This window comes from Haematobia irritans, chromosome 3 (assembly GCF_050003625.1).
Source record: "Haematobia irritans isolate KBUSLIRL chromosome 3, ASM5000362v1, whole genome shotgun sequence".
Lineage (NCBI taxonomy): Eukaryota > Metazoa > Arthropoda > Insecta > Diptera > Muscidae > Haematobia > Haematobia irritans.
Genome location: NC_134399.1, coordinates 45,721,391 through 45,739,284, shown reverse-complemented (window position 1 = coordinate 45,739,284; position 17,894 = coordinate 45,721,391). Strand labels below are relative to the sequence as shown.

The 17,894-nt window shown below is 38.1% G+C and overlaps 1 protein-coding gene across 1 annotated transcript; it reads left to right on the top strand.

Moving 5' to 3' along the window:
• Nucleotides 1–4,519: 4,519 nt before the first annotated feature.
• On the top strand, nt 4,520–5,926 carry LOC142230890 (uncharacterized). The gene is made up of 3 exons (XM_075301510.1): nt 4,520–4,662; nt 5,093–5,234; nt 5,418–5,926. The coding sequence occupies exons 1-3, from the start codon at nt 4,520–4,522 to the stop codon at nt 5,586–5,588; spliced, it is 456 nt and encodes a 151-aa protein (XP_075157625.1). The 3' UTR covers nt 5,589–5,926.
• The last annotated feature ends 11,968 nt before the right edge of the window (nt 5,927–17,894 follow it).

Sequence of the window (17,894 nt, the reverse complement as noted above, 5' to 3'; positions counted from 1 at the left end):
TAGCGCTCCCAGTTTGTTACATTTTTTCACAAGAATGAACATAGTACCGGCCTTAATGCTTAGTACTAAGTTCGTTACTGCGAAAACCGAATATCTTCTTCTATCTCCGTAAATAGGGTTTCAAACCCACTTATTTATGCGAAATAATATACCTGCCTATTTTTTCGTGAGAAAATCCAGGGATGTTTAAATATTTGTTGGAAAATGCTCAAAACAAAGATTTCATTTATTCCGCACTAACGTTTTTTATATCGAGTATAACAGTTTTTCGTGCAAAAACGTGATCTTAGTACTAGGCTTAAAGCGGAAAAGCCTCTTACTCGAGTTCGAAGGATTTCCGACCACTCAGTAAGACAGGAACAGATTCCCTTGATGTCATGCTGCACCTATTGCCTTTAGACATTTTGGCCAAACAGTCAGCCGCAACAAAGGCTGTGCGGTTGCGCGAGCTATCGTTGTGGTCGGAAAAAAAGTACGGTCATAGTTCGGTCCTCATAATAAAATCGTGCGATTTATAATTGCTTGTTCCGGAAATCGCGCGAAAACGCATGGATTTGAAAATCGAAAAAATTTCAATTCCAAAGTGTGTCATAGCTGTTAAAAAAACCCGTTTTAGTCCAGCAAAGTTTTTTGAAAAAGAAAACAATAAATGAATCTGAAGATTACAAGGAATGGCTTTTTTGAATGCAATTGCTATTTCGAAATACATCGACGCCGCAAAATTACAAATTATGGCGCCACGCAACTCAGTGTTGCATTGAATTTCATTCTCATCAGTTTCTAAATAAAATAGTAATATTTGGCCGCGATTGTTAATTTATACGCGATTATTAATTTACAAGTACATTATTTCGATATTTTATATTTTTGATTTACAGCCAAGACATATAGCAATTTATTGTTAAGCATGTTTTATACGAGCTTTACAATATCTTTGAAAAATTGGTTTATTTATTTTGAATTCGCAAGTCTCATCGATTTGAAATCGGAAAATTTTTGCGATTTGCGATGACCGGAACAAGACCAATTGGAGAAATCGCAAATTTTTTGCGATTATGGGAACAGGCCTGATAGATATCTACACTGATTGGATGGACAAGTGGGTTTCGGAGTATATTCTAAGGACCTTGAACTTGGAATAGCGAAAAGATTACCTAATCACTGTAGTGAAAGAGAGGTGGCAAATTGCCTGAGAAGTAATGTTCCAACAAATGTTGGTATTAATATATACTCAGACAGTCAACCTGTAATAAAATACTTGGACTCTGTGTTCCTCAAATCGAAGACGGCCATCGACTGCCGCAAGATTTTCTCTTTATATGCAATATGCATTTATTATAACAAAGGCTGCAGACGGTACAAATTTATTCTAAATTTATCACAATTCCTTTCCATGTATTTGTGTTTTCGGACTCAAAAATTGCGAAACATCCTAGAAAGTGCAAAATGGTTCAACAATCCCGCGCGAGACGAGAAATTGCCAAAAATATTGTTACGAATTCGATATTTCTAGATTTAAGTTTATTCAAATTAGTTTCCGTTAATTTAAAATTTCAAATAGTAACGGTCAAATTACGTAATCACTTGTCAAAATCATTTCTTTATTTTCTAGTACTTTCCTAAACATCCTTTGTGTTCTTAGTTTCCCAATCGTTCATTGTAAAGTAACCCCTTTTGTTTTGTTATCTTCATTGCTTATTTTTATAAAGGGTGATTTGTTAAGAGCTTGATAACTTTTTTTAAAAAAAAACGCATAAAATTTGCAAAATCTCATCGGTTCTTTATTTGAAACGTTAGATTGGTCCATGACATTTACTTTTTGAAGATAATTTCATTTAAATGTTGACCGCGGCTGCGTCTTAGGTGGTCCATTCGGAAAGTCCAATTTTGGGCAACTTTTTCGAGCATTTCGGCCGGAATAGCCCGAATTTCTTCGGAAATGTTGTCTTCCAAAGCTGGAATAGTTGCTGGCTTATTTCTGTAGACTTTAGACTTGACGTAGCCCCACAAAAAATAGTCTAAAGGCGTCAAATCGCATGATCTTGGTGGCCAACTTACCGGTCCATTTCTTGAGATGAATTGTTCTCCGAAGTTTTCCCTCAAAATGGCCATAGAATCGCGAGCTGTGTGGCATGTAGCGCCATCTTGTTGAAACCACATGTCAACCAAGTTCAGTTCTTCCATTTTTGGCAACAAAAAGTTTGTTAGCATCGAACGATAGCGATCGCCATTCACCGTAACGTTGCGTCCAACAGCATCTTTGAAAAAATACGGTCCAATGATTCCACCAGCGTCCAAACCACACCAAACAGTGCATTTTTCGGGATGCATGGGCAGTTCTTGAACGGCTTCTGGTTGCTCTTCACTCCAAATGCGGCAATTTTGCTTATTTACGTAGCCATTCAACCAGAAATGAGCCTCATCGCTGAACAAAATTTGTCGATAAAAAAGCGGATTTTCTGCCACTGATTTTGGTAATAAAATTCAATGATTTGCAAGCGTTGCTCGTTAGTAAGTCTATTCATGATGAAATGTCAAAGCATACTGAGCATCTTTCTCTTTGACACCATGTCTGAAATCCCACGTGATCTGTCAAATACTAATGCATGAAAATCCTAACCTCAAAAGAATCACCCTTTAGTTTTAGTAATATGACCATAATCATTTATGCCTGTGCGATATCTGCCAGATAGTAGAATGTTCTAGATGATTGTAGCCAAGACAATGAGCATAAGCCGATAAATATGTGCGATATCGCCCGTGCGACTTCTACCAGATAGTAGTAGAATAGTCGAGAATGTTGTAGGCCAGACTATCGAGAATTTTCGATATCGTTATACAGTTATATTAAAGAGCTGACAGAGGGAGCTGTGAAGTCAGTCGTAAACTAAAAGGCAAACAGTACACAACGTAAAGCAAATAAGTGAAAGCTATCAGTTAAGCAAATAAATTGTAGATTGTCTTTATTTGAAAAGAACTGTGTTTTAATTATCGGGTTATTAAACACGCCTCAATATAACAACGTAACAATTGGTGTCAGAAGTGGGATAACGAAAAAAAAAAAATCTACAATGAAGTTTAATGAGCTTCGAGTGGAAGACTTAAAAAAGAAATTGAGCAAACTGGAACAGCCGACTACAGGAAACAAAGCTCAGCTGCAAAAGCGGTTACTGGAAGAGTTCGAACGGCGCAAAATTGATATCGAGACAAATGAGTTTGATTATAAGGAAGACATTGACGAATCAATGCTCGCCAACACCAGTACTGTAGAAACTCAATCTGCGGCTTCGAGTGTTGTGAATTACACATCAATGCTCAATGTTTTGAGCAAAATGATGGAAGAAAATTCTAAAAAATTATGGAAGAGAATTCTTTAAAAATGGAAGAAAACTCTAGAAGAATGGAGGAGAATTCTAGACAAATGCTAGAAGAGAATTCTAGAAAACTGGAATAAATTTCTCTAAAAATAGAAGCTAGAAAAATACTGGAAGAGAATTCTAGAAAACAAGAAGAAAATTTGTAAAGTGGTTTTTTAGTCTGGAGGGCTGAGGTACGTTCAGTCGTTTCCAAGGTCGATCTAAGGACCAACAAACCTTAAATAAGAACACAAGTTGATTTCCCTGACTAGGGTACATGATTAAACAATGTTTATTGGTGGTAAATAGTTTATTACAATTTGTTCTTGTGTTGAAGGAAGGCGTAAGACAAAGGCGGTCGGATGGTGATTCGGGTACAGGTTCTCGTTCTTGGGACGAACGATTCGGGTACTGATGGGTGGTGAATCGGGTACTGGTTCTCGTTGTTGGGTTGAACGATTTCGAGTTAATCGTGAACTATTCGTTTTGACGATTTGAAGATGATCGTGAACTTTGTGATGTTTGATAACGGCCGGCTGCACAGTCTATGCCGGTAATCATGTTGCTATCGCTGTTAGATTTGATAGGTACATCGGAAACGGTTAGAGCGGTAGGTAAATCGGGTCATCTCTACAGCTTCATCGGTGTCTGCAACTTAATCGGTAATACGGTTCAGTCATCAGAAATCGGTAATGCGGTGATTCAGCTTAATCGGTAGTGCGGTTCGTGTATACATCGGTAGTACGGTTCATGAATACAGGTTCGCCGGTAATACGGTCACTGCGCTGGCCTGAGTGAATTATAAGTTGTCCATTACCTGTGGAGTATAATGGAAAACAACGTACGCTCAACGAGTGAGGAAAAGTACCCTCATCTTGTGAGGAAGATGTTACCCTCAACTTGTGAGGAAGATTTTACCCTCAACTTGTGAGGAAGGTTTAACCCTCAACTTAACCGTGAGGACAGTTTGAAGCAAACTTGTTCTAAGAAGAACAATGGGAGGACTTTCCTTATGTGAGTTCGAAGATTCACTACGGTGAGGAAAGCCTGATTTGAATTCCCAAAAACCCATGTTTAAAACTATATTCAACATCTGCCTGAATATGAATTGCAGGCGAATATCAAAAATACTCATAAAAAATATGAGTGCTTAAAAGTAACAAATGCATGCTGGTTACTTGACTGCACGCGATGAAATTCATGTGCCCGTATGTTATCTATGGGCTTGTCTATGCTTACGCTTTGCAATGGGCATCGTAGTGTTTGTTGTTGTGCATACTCACTGCCTAATGTATTGGTCAATGCAGTATGCAAACGAATTGGCGATGGTATGATGCCGTTATGAGTATTAGGGTGGTACGATAATATTATTTATTAGAGTGGTGCGAATAATATTCGGGTTATTATTATTAATATTATTAATTATTATTATCATTAATAATAATAATAAAAAAAATGTACGTGATGGATAATTTCGTCACGTTACAAATTCTCTATAAATAGAAGCAAATTTTCTAGAAAATTGGAAGAAAAATTCGACGAAAATTCTAGAATTCTCAATGAAAAACTTCAAGAAATTTCTGAAAGCATAGAGAAACGTGTGGACGATATAGAAGGTCAAATTATAAAATTGGATAAGAAAATTCTTTCCGTGGATAAGAAAATTGTGGTTCATGATGAGAAATTTCTACACCTTGAGAAAAAAATGTCAGAACTAGAAATAAAAGGTGGTCCAGCGCGCTATCGAGCTCCAAAACCAAACCTCCTGTTTTCGATGGTTCAACTTCATTTGCTGTATTCAAATTCCAATTCGAAATTGTTGCTTGTAGAAATTTGTGGAATGATGATGATGATGACAAAGTAATTGAACTCATTTGGCATTGAAGGGTAATACAGCCGATGTGATACAAAACATTCCCGTTCCCTCTAGAAATAATTATTATGAAGTAATAGCGGTACTACAACGCAAGTACGGAGGAGAACATAAGCAAGACATCTTTAGAATGGAATTAAGAGGTAGAGTCTAGAAATCAAACGAGACTCTACAAGACTGCAACAGAAGTTGAGCGGTTGGTGTTATTGACATACCCAGGAGAGAGTCATCCACTTGAGGACCGCATCAAGATTGAGACTTTTGTAAATGGCATTAGAGACCCAGACATAAAATGTGCTACATATGCGTCACAAAAAGCTACATTTGTTGAAACTGTAACATTTGCCATTGCACAATAGACAGCGAGAGTACTAGCATGTCCTTAAAATTCACAAACTACGTAAGATGCAGACCTAGAATGAAGAATCAAATTCCGTAATTGATTCAGTGAAAGGAGCCGTTAAGCAGACAATGCAAGAAATGAAGCTGGAGACAACAAAATCCAGAATGAAGTGCTATAACTGTGATAAGCCTGGACATGTTGCTTGCGAATGTAAAGCACGTCGTAAGCGATAAAGAGCGAAATCGCCATCCCCATCAAACAATAGCCATGTTTGGGTGAACTCACAGTCTAATGAGTAACCTTTAAACTAAATCGAGCTAGTTCAGCAGGGCAAAAGCTGGGTCCCACAGATGATGGCCCCACAATCTCCATAGCAATAGTTCAACAGAAAAATAACAATTTGACTATTGCGGGTGGTATTAATGGCGATAAGGGTACTTTGACGTTGGATATTGGTGCATCGAAATCTATCATTAGATCTGATTTAGTGAAAGGGAAAGTTACACCACTGATGGGAGTCAGACTACGTACGGCTACAGGGGAACCAGCAATGGTATATGGAAAGTTCCTGTAAAGTTAACCATTGCAAACAAATCCGTTAATTATGAGTTCATTGTGTCCGATATAGTGGACGAAGTTATAATTGGAGCGGATTTTATAATTGCGTTTGGTCTCAACCTGGATATGAAGCGTTGTGTAATGACCTGGTGCGACATCGAAACACCGGTAAACTTGGTCTATAGTGAGAATACACCTGTCAGATGTTTAACAACGAGCCAGCCAGAGTTAATACCACCAAATGCCGAAGCAATTGCATGGGTTTCTATGAATGTAGATTGTGAAGTCGGCAAATTGTGGGTTGTTGAACCAGCAGAAAACAAATGCCCTGGTAACAACAAATTAAGAGGGAGGCAATAGTCAATATGAAAAGCAACTCCTCAAGAAAATATCTAGAAGGGTATGTCAAGGCTTGGACACATCATCTATCGCACACTGAGAGAAATAAGGCCAAGCAATTGTTATGGAAAAATGCCTCAGGTTTTGCCATTGAAAAGAAAAATCAAGGAAGAACATCTGTGGCGAAGCATGAAATAAATACCACAGAGGAAAGACCCATAAAACAGGCACCACGAAGTGTCCCTCTAGCAAAACAGGATGAGGTTCAAAAACTTGTAAAGGAAATGGCGGAAATTGGTGTAATCGAGCCATCATCAAGTCCTTGGTGCTCACCAGTTGTACTAGTCAAAAAGAAAGATGGAACAACCCGATTTTGCGTGGACTACAGAAAGTTAAATAAAGTCACCAAGAAAGACAGTTATCCACTTCCACGCATTGATGACACGTTTGACACACTAGCTGGAAGGTTAGGTTAAAGTGGCAGCCCGATTAAGATTCAGGCTCACTTAGACTAGTCAGTCCATTGTGATACCACATTAACTAAAAGTACCTATTACATATGGGCACGCCTAGTTTTAACCGCAGAACCTTCTTGATTATGTTTCTTTGTTGAACCAACCAGATTGTTCCAAAAACATTAGCAGACTGCTTAAGTTAACGTTTTCCAGATCCGCCAGTAATCTGAAGCTATATACCCCTAAAATTTGCTTACGCCTTACACAAAATGCAGGACACTCACACAAGAGGTGTTTTATTGATTCCTTTTCCTCCGCATCATGACAGGTCATACAATAGTCATTATACTTCGCACCAATAGTTTTTGCAAAATCGCCTATCAGGCAGCGACCCGTTATAGCAGATATCAGGAGTGATATCTGACGTCTCGAGAACACTAGCATATCTAGTGTGCGGTTTAAGTTTAACTGGGGCCATATTTGCTTGGTGTCGTTACAGCCCTTGCAATTCTCCCATTGAACATTTGCCATCATAACAGCCTTCTCACGCAGCATGAGCTTGCAGGTAGCCAGGGGCATACAAACAGATTCTAGTTTCCCTGGAATATGTAAGGTAGTCCCTAGCCTTGCCAACTCATCCGCTTCGCAGTTCCCCGGTATGTTCCTGTGGCCAGGCACCCATATTAGGTGAATATTGTACTGCTCAGCCATCTCGTTGAGAGATTTGCGGCAGTCTATGGCCGTTTTCGAGTTAAGGAACACAGAGTCCAAGGATTTTATTGCAGGTTGACTGTCTGAGTATATATTAATGTCAATATTTGTTGGAACATTACTTCTCAGCCAATTCACCACCTCTCTTATTGCCACTATTTCAGCCTGAAAAACACTACAGTGATTAGGTAATCTTTTCGCTATTCGAATTTCCAGATCTTTAGAATATACTCCGAACTCCACTTGTCCATTCAATTTGGAGCCATCAGTATAGAAATCTATATATCTTTTATTCCCCGGGGTCTGTGTACACCACGCCTCACTGTTGGGAATTAAAGTTTCAAACTTTTTGACGGAAAGTGGTTTTGCCAGGGTGTAATCCACTACGTTGCGCCCATCTGGCATTACTTTGAGGACCGAACTATGACCGTACATTTTTTCCGACCACAGCGATAGCTCGCGCAACCGCACAGCCGTTGTTGCAGCTGACTGTTTGGCCAAAATGTCTAAAGGCAATAGATGTAGCATGACATTAAGGGAGTCTGTTCCTGTCTTACTAAATGCGCCTGAGATACATAAGCTCGCCATACGCTGAACTTTATCTAAACAAGTCGGTTTCTGAAGTGCCGGCCACCAGACTACAACACCATATAGCATTATAGGTCTAACTACTGCCGTGTATAGCCAATGCACAATTTTTGGTTTTAGTCCCCACTTTTTCCCTATTGCCTTTTTGCACGAGTACAAAGCTACTGTGGCTTTTCTCGCCCTCTCTTCAATATTAAGCCTAAAATTCAGCTTCCTGTCCAAAATAACGCCAAGGTATTTTGCACACTCACTAAAGGGAATTTCAGTACCCCCTAAGGAAATGGGCCTAACCGTGGGAGTTTTGCGATCTTTGCAGTACATGACTAGTTCTGTCTTTGCTGGATTTACACCAAGACCATTATCTTTCGCCCATTTCTCAGTCATCCGGGGAGCTCTCTGTATAATATCTGTGATTGTGGATGGGAATTTTCCCCTGACTGCTACCGCCACATCATCTGCGTATGCCACCACCCTTATCCTTTCTTTTTCTAGGGAAACCAGAAGGTTGTTTATAGCAACATTCCAAAGAAGAGGTGATAGAACTCCTCCCTGGGGAGTGCCTCTGTTCACATACCTTTGTATGTTTGCTTGCCCTAGTGAGGCTGAAATACGTCTCTTTATTAGAAGTTCGTCTAACAGCCTAAGTATACCTGGATCAACATTCAAAGTTGTCAGTCCATTTAATATCAAGCTCGGATGTACTAGCTGGAACAACATGGTTTTCCACACTTGACTTGCAGAGTGGCAGTTCAATGTAATGCCATTCGGGCTTTGCAATGCTCCGGCTACGTTCGAGCGATTGATGGATCGGGTATTAAAGGGGTTGCATTGGCATACCTAGACGATATCATAGTTATGAGCAAGACATTTGACGAGCACTTTAAGAACTTGAAGGATGTTATCCAGCAACTGTCAGCCGCTGTTCTACGACTTAACGCTAAGAAGTGTTCGCTTTTCCAGCTGGAAGTTAAGTACTTGGGTCATCATGTGACAGCAGAGGGCATATTCACCCATAAGGACAAAATCGAGACTGTAAGAGATTGGCCACGTCCACGGAATCTCCACGAGTTGCGCAGCTTCCTTGGTTTACGCCCATACTACAGGCGATTCGTACCAAACTTCGCCAGCATCACCGCAAGCCTCCATAAATTAACGCAAAGAGGTACGAAGTTCCAGTGGAACAAGGAACAGGAGGAGTCATTCCATCATCCAAAAGAACTTTTATGTTCTGCTCCTGCCCTGGCATATCCTATTCCTGGCGAAAAAATTATTTTGGATGCTAGTGTTGGATGCTAGTGTTTACGATATTGGAGGTGTGCTATCTCAACAGATTGATGGTAAAGAAAAGGTCATCGGATATTTTAGCCGAACGTTGGCCAAGCCCGAAAAGAACTATTGCATAACGAGAAGAGAGTTGCTTGCTGTCATAGAAAGCGTAAAGCATTACCGCAAATACTAGTATGGACAGAATTTCTTGCTAAGAACTGATCATTCAGCTCTACGGATTCAATTCAAGAATCCGGAAGCTCAGCTGGCACGTTGAATAGAAAGACTCCAAAGCTATGATTTCAGTATCGAGCATAGAAAAGGTGGCACACAGACGCCTTGTCACGTCGACCTTGTAATGTCGGATGCAAACACTGCTTGAAAGCTGAACATAAGGAAGTAATCGTGGATATCCGGATATTGCACGTCGAATCTGGAGTGGACTGGCCAGCAGAACAGCGTAAAGATCCCATTATGAGCAAAATTATTTCGGTAGAGGAAGAATAATCTCAGGCGAAAGTCCACTAATGCAATCATACTGGGCTCAACGGGATAGTCTAATTCTGGTCAATGGACAACTCCAACGTAAATGGGAAAGCAAAGATGGCAAGAAAAGCCGAAACTTGATCAACGTACCAGAGTCCAAAATAAAGGATGTTTTGACGGAGTTTCACAATGGTCCTAGTGGAGGTCACTTGGGAAAGTGGAGCAACGATTCTACTGGGTTGGATGCCTGAAATCAATTGCGGAATGGGTAGCCAACTACGAGAAGTGTATGAAGGCGAAAGGCCCAACACGAAAAAGTCGAGGTCATATGCAAGAATATAGACCAGAAGCACCATTTGAAAGAATAGCAATGGACGTGGCAGGCCCTTTCCCAGTAAGTGATTTTGCAAACCGATATGTCCTGGTGGTCGTGGATTATTTCAGCACGTGGTCGGAGGTTTATGCAATTCCAAACCAAGTGGCAAAGACGATTGTGGATGTTGTTAATAGAAACTGGATATGTCGCTACGGGGTGCCGTCCGAGATTCACTCTGACCAAGGAAGAAATTTTCAAAAAAGCAAAAGAACAAGATCCACATCCCCATCTCCATCAAACAATAGCCATAAAAAGGTGACACCACAGTCAAGTGAGTAACCTTTAAACTAAATCGAGCTAGTTCAGCGGGACAAGAGCTGTCTCCCACAGATGATGGCCCCACAATCTCCGTAGCAATAGTACAACTGCAAAATAAGTATACAAGTATTTGTGGTAATGCTTTACGATTTCTATGACAGCAAGCAACTCTCTTCTCGTTACGCAATAGTTCTTTTCGGACTTGGACAACGTTCGGCTAAAATATCCGATGACCTTTTCTTTACCATCAATCTGTTAAGATAGCACACTTCCAATACCGTAAACACTAGCATCTGTTTCCACTGGAACTTCGTACCTTTTGGCGTTAATTTATGGAGGCTTGCGGTGATGCTCGCGAAGTTTGGTACGAATCGCCTGCAGTATGTGCATAAACCAAGGAAGCTGCGCAACTCGTGGAGATTCCGTGAACGTGGCCAATCTCTTACAGTCTCGATTTTGTCTTTATCGGTGGATATGCCCTCTGCTGTCACATGATGACTCAAGTACTTAACTTCCCGCTGGAAAAGCGAGCACTTCTTAGCGTTAAGTCGTAGACCAGCGGCTGACAGTTGCTGGATAACATCCTTCAAGTTCTTAAAGTGCTCGTCAAATGTCTTGCCCATAACTATGATATCGTCTAGGTATGCCAATCAACCCCTTTAGTACCCGCTCCATCAATCGCTCGAACGTAGCCGGAGCATTCCAGATCCCGAATGGCATTAAATTTAACGGTCATAGACCGCCATTAACGCCAAAAGCTGTCTTTTCTCTGTCTTTCTCGGTGATCTTTACTTACCCATAGCCAGTCTGCAAGTCAAGTATGGAAAACCATTTTGTTTCAGTGTGTCCAACGTGTCATCAATGCGTGGAAGTGGATAACTGTCTTTCTTGGTGACATTATTTAACTTTCTGTAGTCGTCGCAAAATCGGGTGGTTCCATTATTCTTTTTTACTAGTACAACTGGTGAGCACAAGGACTTGATGATGGCTCGATTACACCACTTTCCCCCATTTCCTTTACAAGTTTTTGAACCTCATCTCATTTTGCTAGAGGAACACTTCGTGGTGCCTGTTTTATGGGTCTTTCCTCTATGGTATTTATTTCATGCTTCGCCGCAGATGTTCTTCCTTGATTTTTCTTTTCAATGGCAGAACCTGAGACACTTTTCCATAACAATTGCTTGGCCTTATTTCTCTCAGCGTGCGATAGATGATGGGTCCAAGCCTTGACATACCCTTCTAGATATTTTCTTGCCGTTCCAAGTGCCTTTGAGGAGTTGCTTTTCATATTGACTATTGCCTCCCTCTTAATTTGTTGTTACCAGGGCATTTGTTTTCTGCTGGTTCAACAACCCACAAATTGCCGACTTCACAATCTCCATTCATAGAAACCCATATAATTGCTTCGGCATTTGGAGGTATTGACCCTGGCTGGCTCTTTGTCAAACATCTGACAGGTGTATTCTCACTATAGACCACGTTTACCTGTATTTCGATATCGCACCAGGTCATTACACAACGCTTCATATCCAGGTTGAGACCAAAAGCAATCATAAAATCCGCTCCAATTATAACTTCGTCCACTATTTCGGCCACAATGAACTCATAATTAACGGATTTGTTTGCATTGGTTAACTTTACAGGAACCTTTCCATATACCATTGCTGGTTCCCCTGTAGCCGTACGTAGTCTGACTCCAATCAGTGGTGTAACTTTCCCTTTCACTAAATCAGATCTAATGATAGATTTCGATGCACCAGTATCCAACGTCAAAGTACCCTTATCGCCATTAATACCACCCACAATAGTCAAATTGTTATTTTTCTGTTGAACTATTGCTATGGAGATTGTGGGTCCATCATGTGTGGGAATTCGACTCACTTGATTGTGGTTATGGCTTGATGGCTATTGTTTGATGGAGATGTTGAAGTGGATCTTGATCGTTTACGTCGTGCTTTACATTCTCGAGCTATATTTTCCAGCTTGTTACAGTTATAGCATTTGATCCGGGATTTATTTGCCTCCTTTAATTTCCAGGTCAGCCATTATTTTCTCCAGGTGTAGAAGTTTCTCGTCGTGAACCACAATTTTCTCATCCACGGAAAGAACTTTCTTATCCAATTTTATAATTTGACCTTCTATATCGTCCACACGTTTCTCCATGCTTTCAGAAATTTCTTGAAGTTTTTCAGTGAGAATTCAAGAATTTTCGTCGAATTTTTCTCCATTTTTCTAGAATTCTCTTCTATATTTAGAGAATTTTCTTCCAGTTTTCTAGAGTTCTCTTCCAGCATTTTTATAGAATTCGATTCTATTTTTAGAGAAGTTTCTTCCAGTTTTCTAGAATTCTCTTCCAGCATTTTTCTAGAATTCGCTTCTATTTTTAGAGAATTTTCTTCAAGTTTTATAGAATTCTCTTCCATAATTTTTCTAGAATTCTTCTCCATTCTTCTAGAACACAACACTCGAAGCCACAGATTGAGTTTCTACAGTACGGGTGTTGGCGAGCATTGATTCGTCAATATCTTCCTTATAACCAAACTCATGTGTCTCGATATCCATTTTGCGCCGTTCGAACTCTTCCAGTAGACGCTTTTGCAGCTGAGCTTTGTTTCCTGTGGTCAGCTGCTCCAGTTTGCTCAATTCCTTTTTTAAGTGTTCCACTCGAAGCTCATTAAACTTCATTGTAGATTTTTTTCGTTATTTTTTTGAGGCGTGTTTAACCCTTTCGACCCCGAATTTTTATAGGTATCGCTAATTTTTTTTTACTTTTAATCATGTTGAAGTCATTTAAGAAGCGTCTAGCCAAAATTTCGGGTCGCCACGCCCATTCGTTTAGGCGGTAGAGAATGTTGCCTGTGGGCAACTTTGGGTAATTGTGACTACAAAATAGTTTGTATTGTAATGATAGACGTATTACGTTTTATTGGATTTTTGTTAAGTTTTTTGTTATTTTACAGTAAATACATATATACTTAGATGCGCGCGTGAGTGGAATTTCAATCACGCTCAAACACGTTCACGAAGAAATATTTATACTCACGCACGCCACGAAATGAAACGTCATACTCGCGCACGCTCACACATGAACAATGTTTACGTCTCACGCTTTCGCACGATTCACGACAATTTTCGTAATTCACGACAAATTTCGTGAGTCACGAATATTTTCGGAACACGACAATTTTCGTGGCTCAATAAAATTCTGGTAATTAACGAAATTTCTCGTGACTCACGCTATTGAAATCTTAAGCGTGATTAAATAAGTAAAGGTGATTAAAATCGGTGAGCTTGACGGGAATTTGTTCGTGATTGTGACTTTTTGTGTCTGTTTTACCATGAGTGTGAATTTTATCGTGAATATGAATTTCATCGTTAACGTGAATTTTATCTTGAGCGTGAGTTGGGTCGTGAGCGTGGTTTGCATCGTGAAAGTAAATTTTTATAGGGAGCGCGATTTCGGAGAAAGTTTACTCACTCACAATCACGAACACAATTTGATTTTTACTCACGCTCACGCGCCACACATTTTTTTTTAATCCCGTTCACGCACATTCACGAGATTTCGTTTAAATTTCATTCACGAGATTTCGTTTAAATTTCATTCACGGCTTCGCGTGACTCACGAAAATGTTTTGTTTTTTTTTCGTTTTTTTTTTGTTTGTTTTCAATTTAACTGGCGGTGTAAAAAACCAAAGTATTATAAAGCGTCAATATTCGTGCTAATCCCCTAGTATGTTGCCAAGAAGTGGATTCCTCCCTTTTTACGATTCCTTCCAAATTCCTCACTGCACTGCAGATATGTTTTCCACATCATCGCCGCATTTCTCGTCACTGGGACATCCCAAATGAAGTTCAAAATTTTTTCAAAATCATTGTTTTTCAAACCTTTTTCTCTAGGTCTTATGTTCAAAAATATGTAATTTTACTATCACAATTGCCCAAAGTTGCCCACAGATAACTTTTCAATTTTAAAAATTTCTCATCTGTTGTGTTTTTGCAATTCTAAGATTTGACTTCCAGAAATATTTTATTCGACATGTACTACAACAGATTTAATAAAAACTTTCAAAATTTTAGTTGAAATTTTTGAAAAAAAGTCACATGTATAAAAACCTCTTTTTAAATTCCCAAATATTTTTTTCTTGAGGCACGTGTGTATTAATGAAATTTTTTTGCTAATTGACAACCAATTTAGCTGATTTTTCATTCGACTTGAAGAAAACACTTGTAGCTTTCGATACCGTTACAGTTTTATGAACAAAAACAAAGCTGACAGCGAGTCTCAAAACACAAAAAGTTGCCCACAGGCAACTTTAGGGTCGAAAGGGTTAATAACCCGATAATAAAAACAATTCTTTTCAATAACGACAATCTACAATTTATTTGATTAACTGGTAAGAATCACTTATTTTCTCTACGATGTGTACTGTATGAATTTTAGCTTACGACTGACTTGACAGCTTCCTCCGCCAGGGGTTTATATACCGAGATATGACGATTTAGAAAATTCTGGTTAGTCTGGACTACAACCATCTACGTGAATCGATAAGCAGATATTGCACATCTTTATCTGGCAATATGGCACATATTTATCGGCTTATGCATGTACAACTATCTAGAACAATCAATCTGGTCGCTTCTGTCGCTCATAGTTTTGCCTATCAAGTATCTCGTAATTTATCTGCAGATGGTTATGCTCATATTACTACAACAATAACAATAAATGAAGATAACAAAATAGTTTACAATGAGCGATTGAGAATGATGTTTAGGAAAGTACTAGATGATTCTAACAAATGATGACGTAATTTTATCGTTACACTTTTGAAATTTTAAATTAACGGAAATTAATTTAAATACACTTAAATCGAGAAATATCACATCCGTAACAATAATGTATATAACATGCAATTTAAACACAAATGTTAATAAAATAAAAGCTTTATTTGGTGAATTACATTTTACAATCGTTTCTTTTGTACTGAGCATCGGGATAGTAAACACAACACAAAACGTAAACAAAAGGAGGCACTACAATTGATGTTGCAAAACAATCACTTCAACCAACATGTATACACACAGAGAAATGGTAGGTTGCAATTCGATCATTACAATAACAGTAACCTATTTTTTGTTACAAGAACAATGATTTAATGATTTCTCCCATTATATATCCAATACAACTGTAAAAAAGTTCACAAAATCAAATAGGAATTCCCATAACTATTCAATATAACTATCAATAACCAATGCCGATCAATTTAGTTTTATGTTATTGAGGGTTATGTTATGTTGTTGGTGGTTACCAGCATATTGTGACCTACAGCATGGGAATCAGCAAATTTTAGTCCAATCATGGGACGCATGTAAGGTAGTTGTTGCAACAAGTAAATAGTAATATAAACATTGAGAATTTAGATGGTATGACGCTAAAAACTTTGCAAAACGGGGAACAGCGTCACTAAATTTACTTTTTAATAGTCCTTGTTCAAAGTTTCTTTGAACCCGTTTTGAAACACTGTGCGTAGCGGCACAAATAATTTTTAATCGTTGTGTCCTTTTGCTTTTCTATTTGTTTACCTGGAAAGTTTGACCTTTGATCGATGCTTGTAGCTTTGTCGCTAAGCTTTGTTTATGCTGCTAAGCATCACTCAATAGGGCAACGAACTAGTCTTGAATTGACCGTGAATAAATTAACAAGTGCGAACTCGTCTGCCCCTGCGAAAGTCAAGTGTAGTGAAAATTTGTTATTGAACATTGTTTGAAATATTATTAAACATCCAAGTTAAAATAAAAACACTAAATTGAACAATTAAAAGAACATAGAAATTTACAGGTAAACACAGTGAACAATCAGTGACACATACAAAAAAACCCATCGACTCCTCAACCCATCGAAACATAAAACATAAAAGTGCCGGCCGCATAAATAAACGTCATCAACATAAAGAACAAAATCACAATACACCCATCGTAAACTATTTGAATGTTTAACTTAATTCTATATTGCACTCAAGTTTCATCTAATTGCACTGAACATTTTCACTTAAACTATATTGCACAAATACCTCCATGTAAATTGTAAATTGAATTTGTACTTAAATCTATATTGCACATTACATTTGAAATTGAAAACTCACCCTTATTTACACCATTTACTTAAAGCTAACTTAAATCTATTCTACTTTGTAAATAATTTCTAAAACTAATAGTAAAACTTAAAGTTAATTTAAAACTTAAATCTAGTAATAAATAATGAATTAAAATTGAAGTTACATTTAAAATAATTGAAAATAAATTTGTTTGAATTTGAATTTAAACCCTAATTTCTCTAAACGTTATTATTTCGAAAGGCAAAATTTTCCTTTTCAGCTTTCATTAGTTTATTCCATTGCGAACCGGATTTGGTCCATTGCGAACCGGATTTGTGTTTTTTAAATAATTAAAAACAAAAAAATTTTTTTTTAAAGTGTACAATTTTTTCTCGGTGTATGTGATTTTTTTTCCAAGTGTATAAAAACCCCAGTGACCCAATAATTAGTTCTGTTTAAAAAGAAAAAAAAATTAAACAAACATTAACTTATATTAAAAAATAAAATATTCTAAACAACCCAGTGTAATATCAGTGTCAAATAATAATATCAATGCAAAAAACCCTTTACAAAAGACAATATTGAAAAACATTCAAAGTGCCTGTGCCCTTGCAACAAACGAAAACCAACAGTACCAAAAGAAGAAATAGAAAAATCAAAACAACAACAACAGTAGTATACCAGCCAGCCAGTGATCCATCGATCGAACAACAAGCAGTGAACAACGAAAAATATTCATACACCCTCAAAAAAAATCGCTTCTCTAACATATGTTCCAAACATATTTTGCAGGAAACACATATATTATTGGATACTGCAGAAACATTAATATGTTTGTTTTATCTGAGCGTATTATATGTTTGGAAGCATTTTGAGTCCAAAAATAGTATATGTTTGGAAGAATTCCCCAAAGAAGATTGTGCTCATTCCCTCACATAATTTTCACTACCACGAAATTTTTGAGTTCTTCGCATCTTTTTCTGTAATACAAATATGCTGTTTTTTTCTTTCAAATGTCTATTCTCTTGGTTCCGAATGTATATTCTCTTTATTCTGAATACTCATTCTAATATTCAAATTAAATAGTAATTAGACTTAAGCATATAAAATTTATGGCCTTATCATGAAACAGTTTTCCGAACCAACATACAAGCGGTTTCACAGAAATTGCTCTCATTTCATTCTATCGC

Excerpts from the sequence above, each read along its gene's own strand:
- LOC142230890 (XM_075301510.1), top strand. The coding sequence starts at position 4,520 with ATGCATGCTGGTTACTTGACTGCACGCGATGAAATTCATGTGCCCGTA. Across the intron at positions 4,663-5,092 it reads CTAATGTATTGGTCAATGCA|CGCGCTATCGAGCTCCAAAA; the intron begins GTATGCAAACGA and ends AAGGTGGTCCAG. Across the intron at positions 5,235-5,417 it reads AAGTAATTGAACTCATTTGG|GTTGAGCGGTTGGTGTTATT; the intron begins CATTGAAGGGTA and ends ACTGCAACAGAA.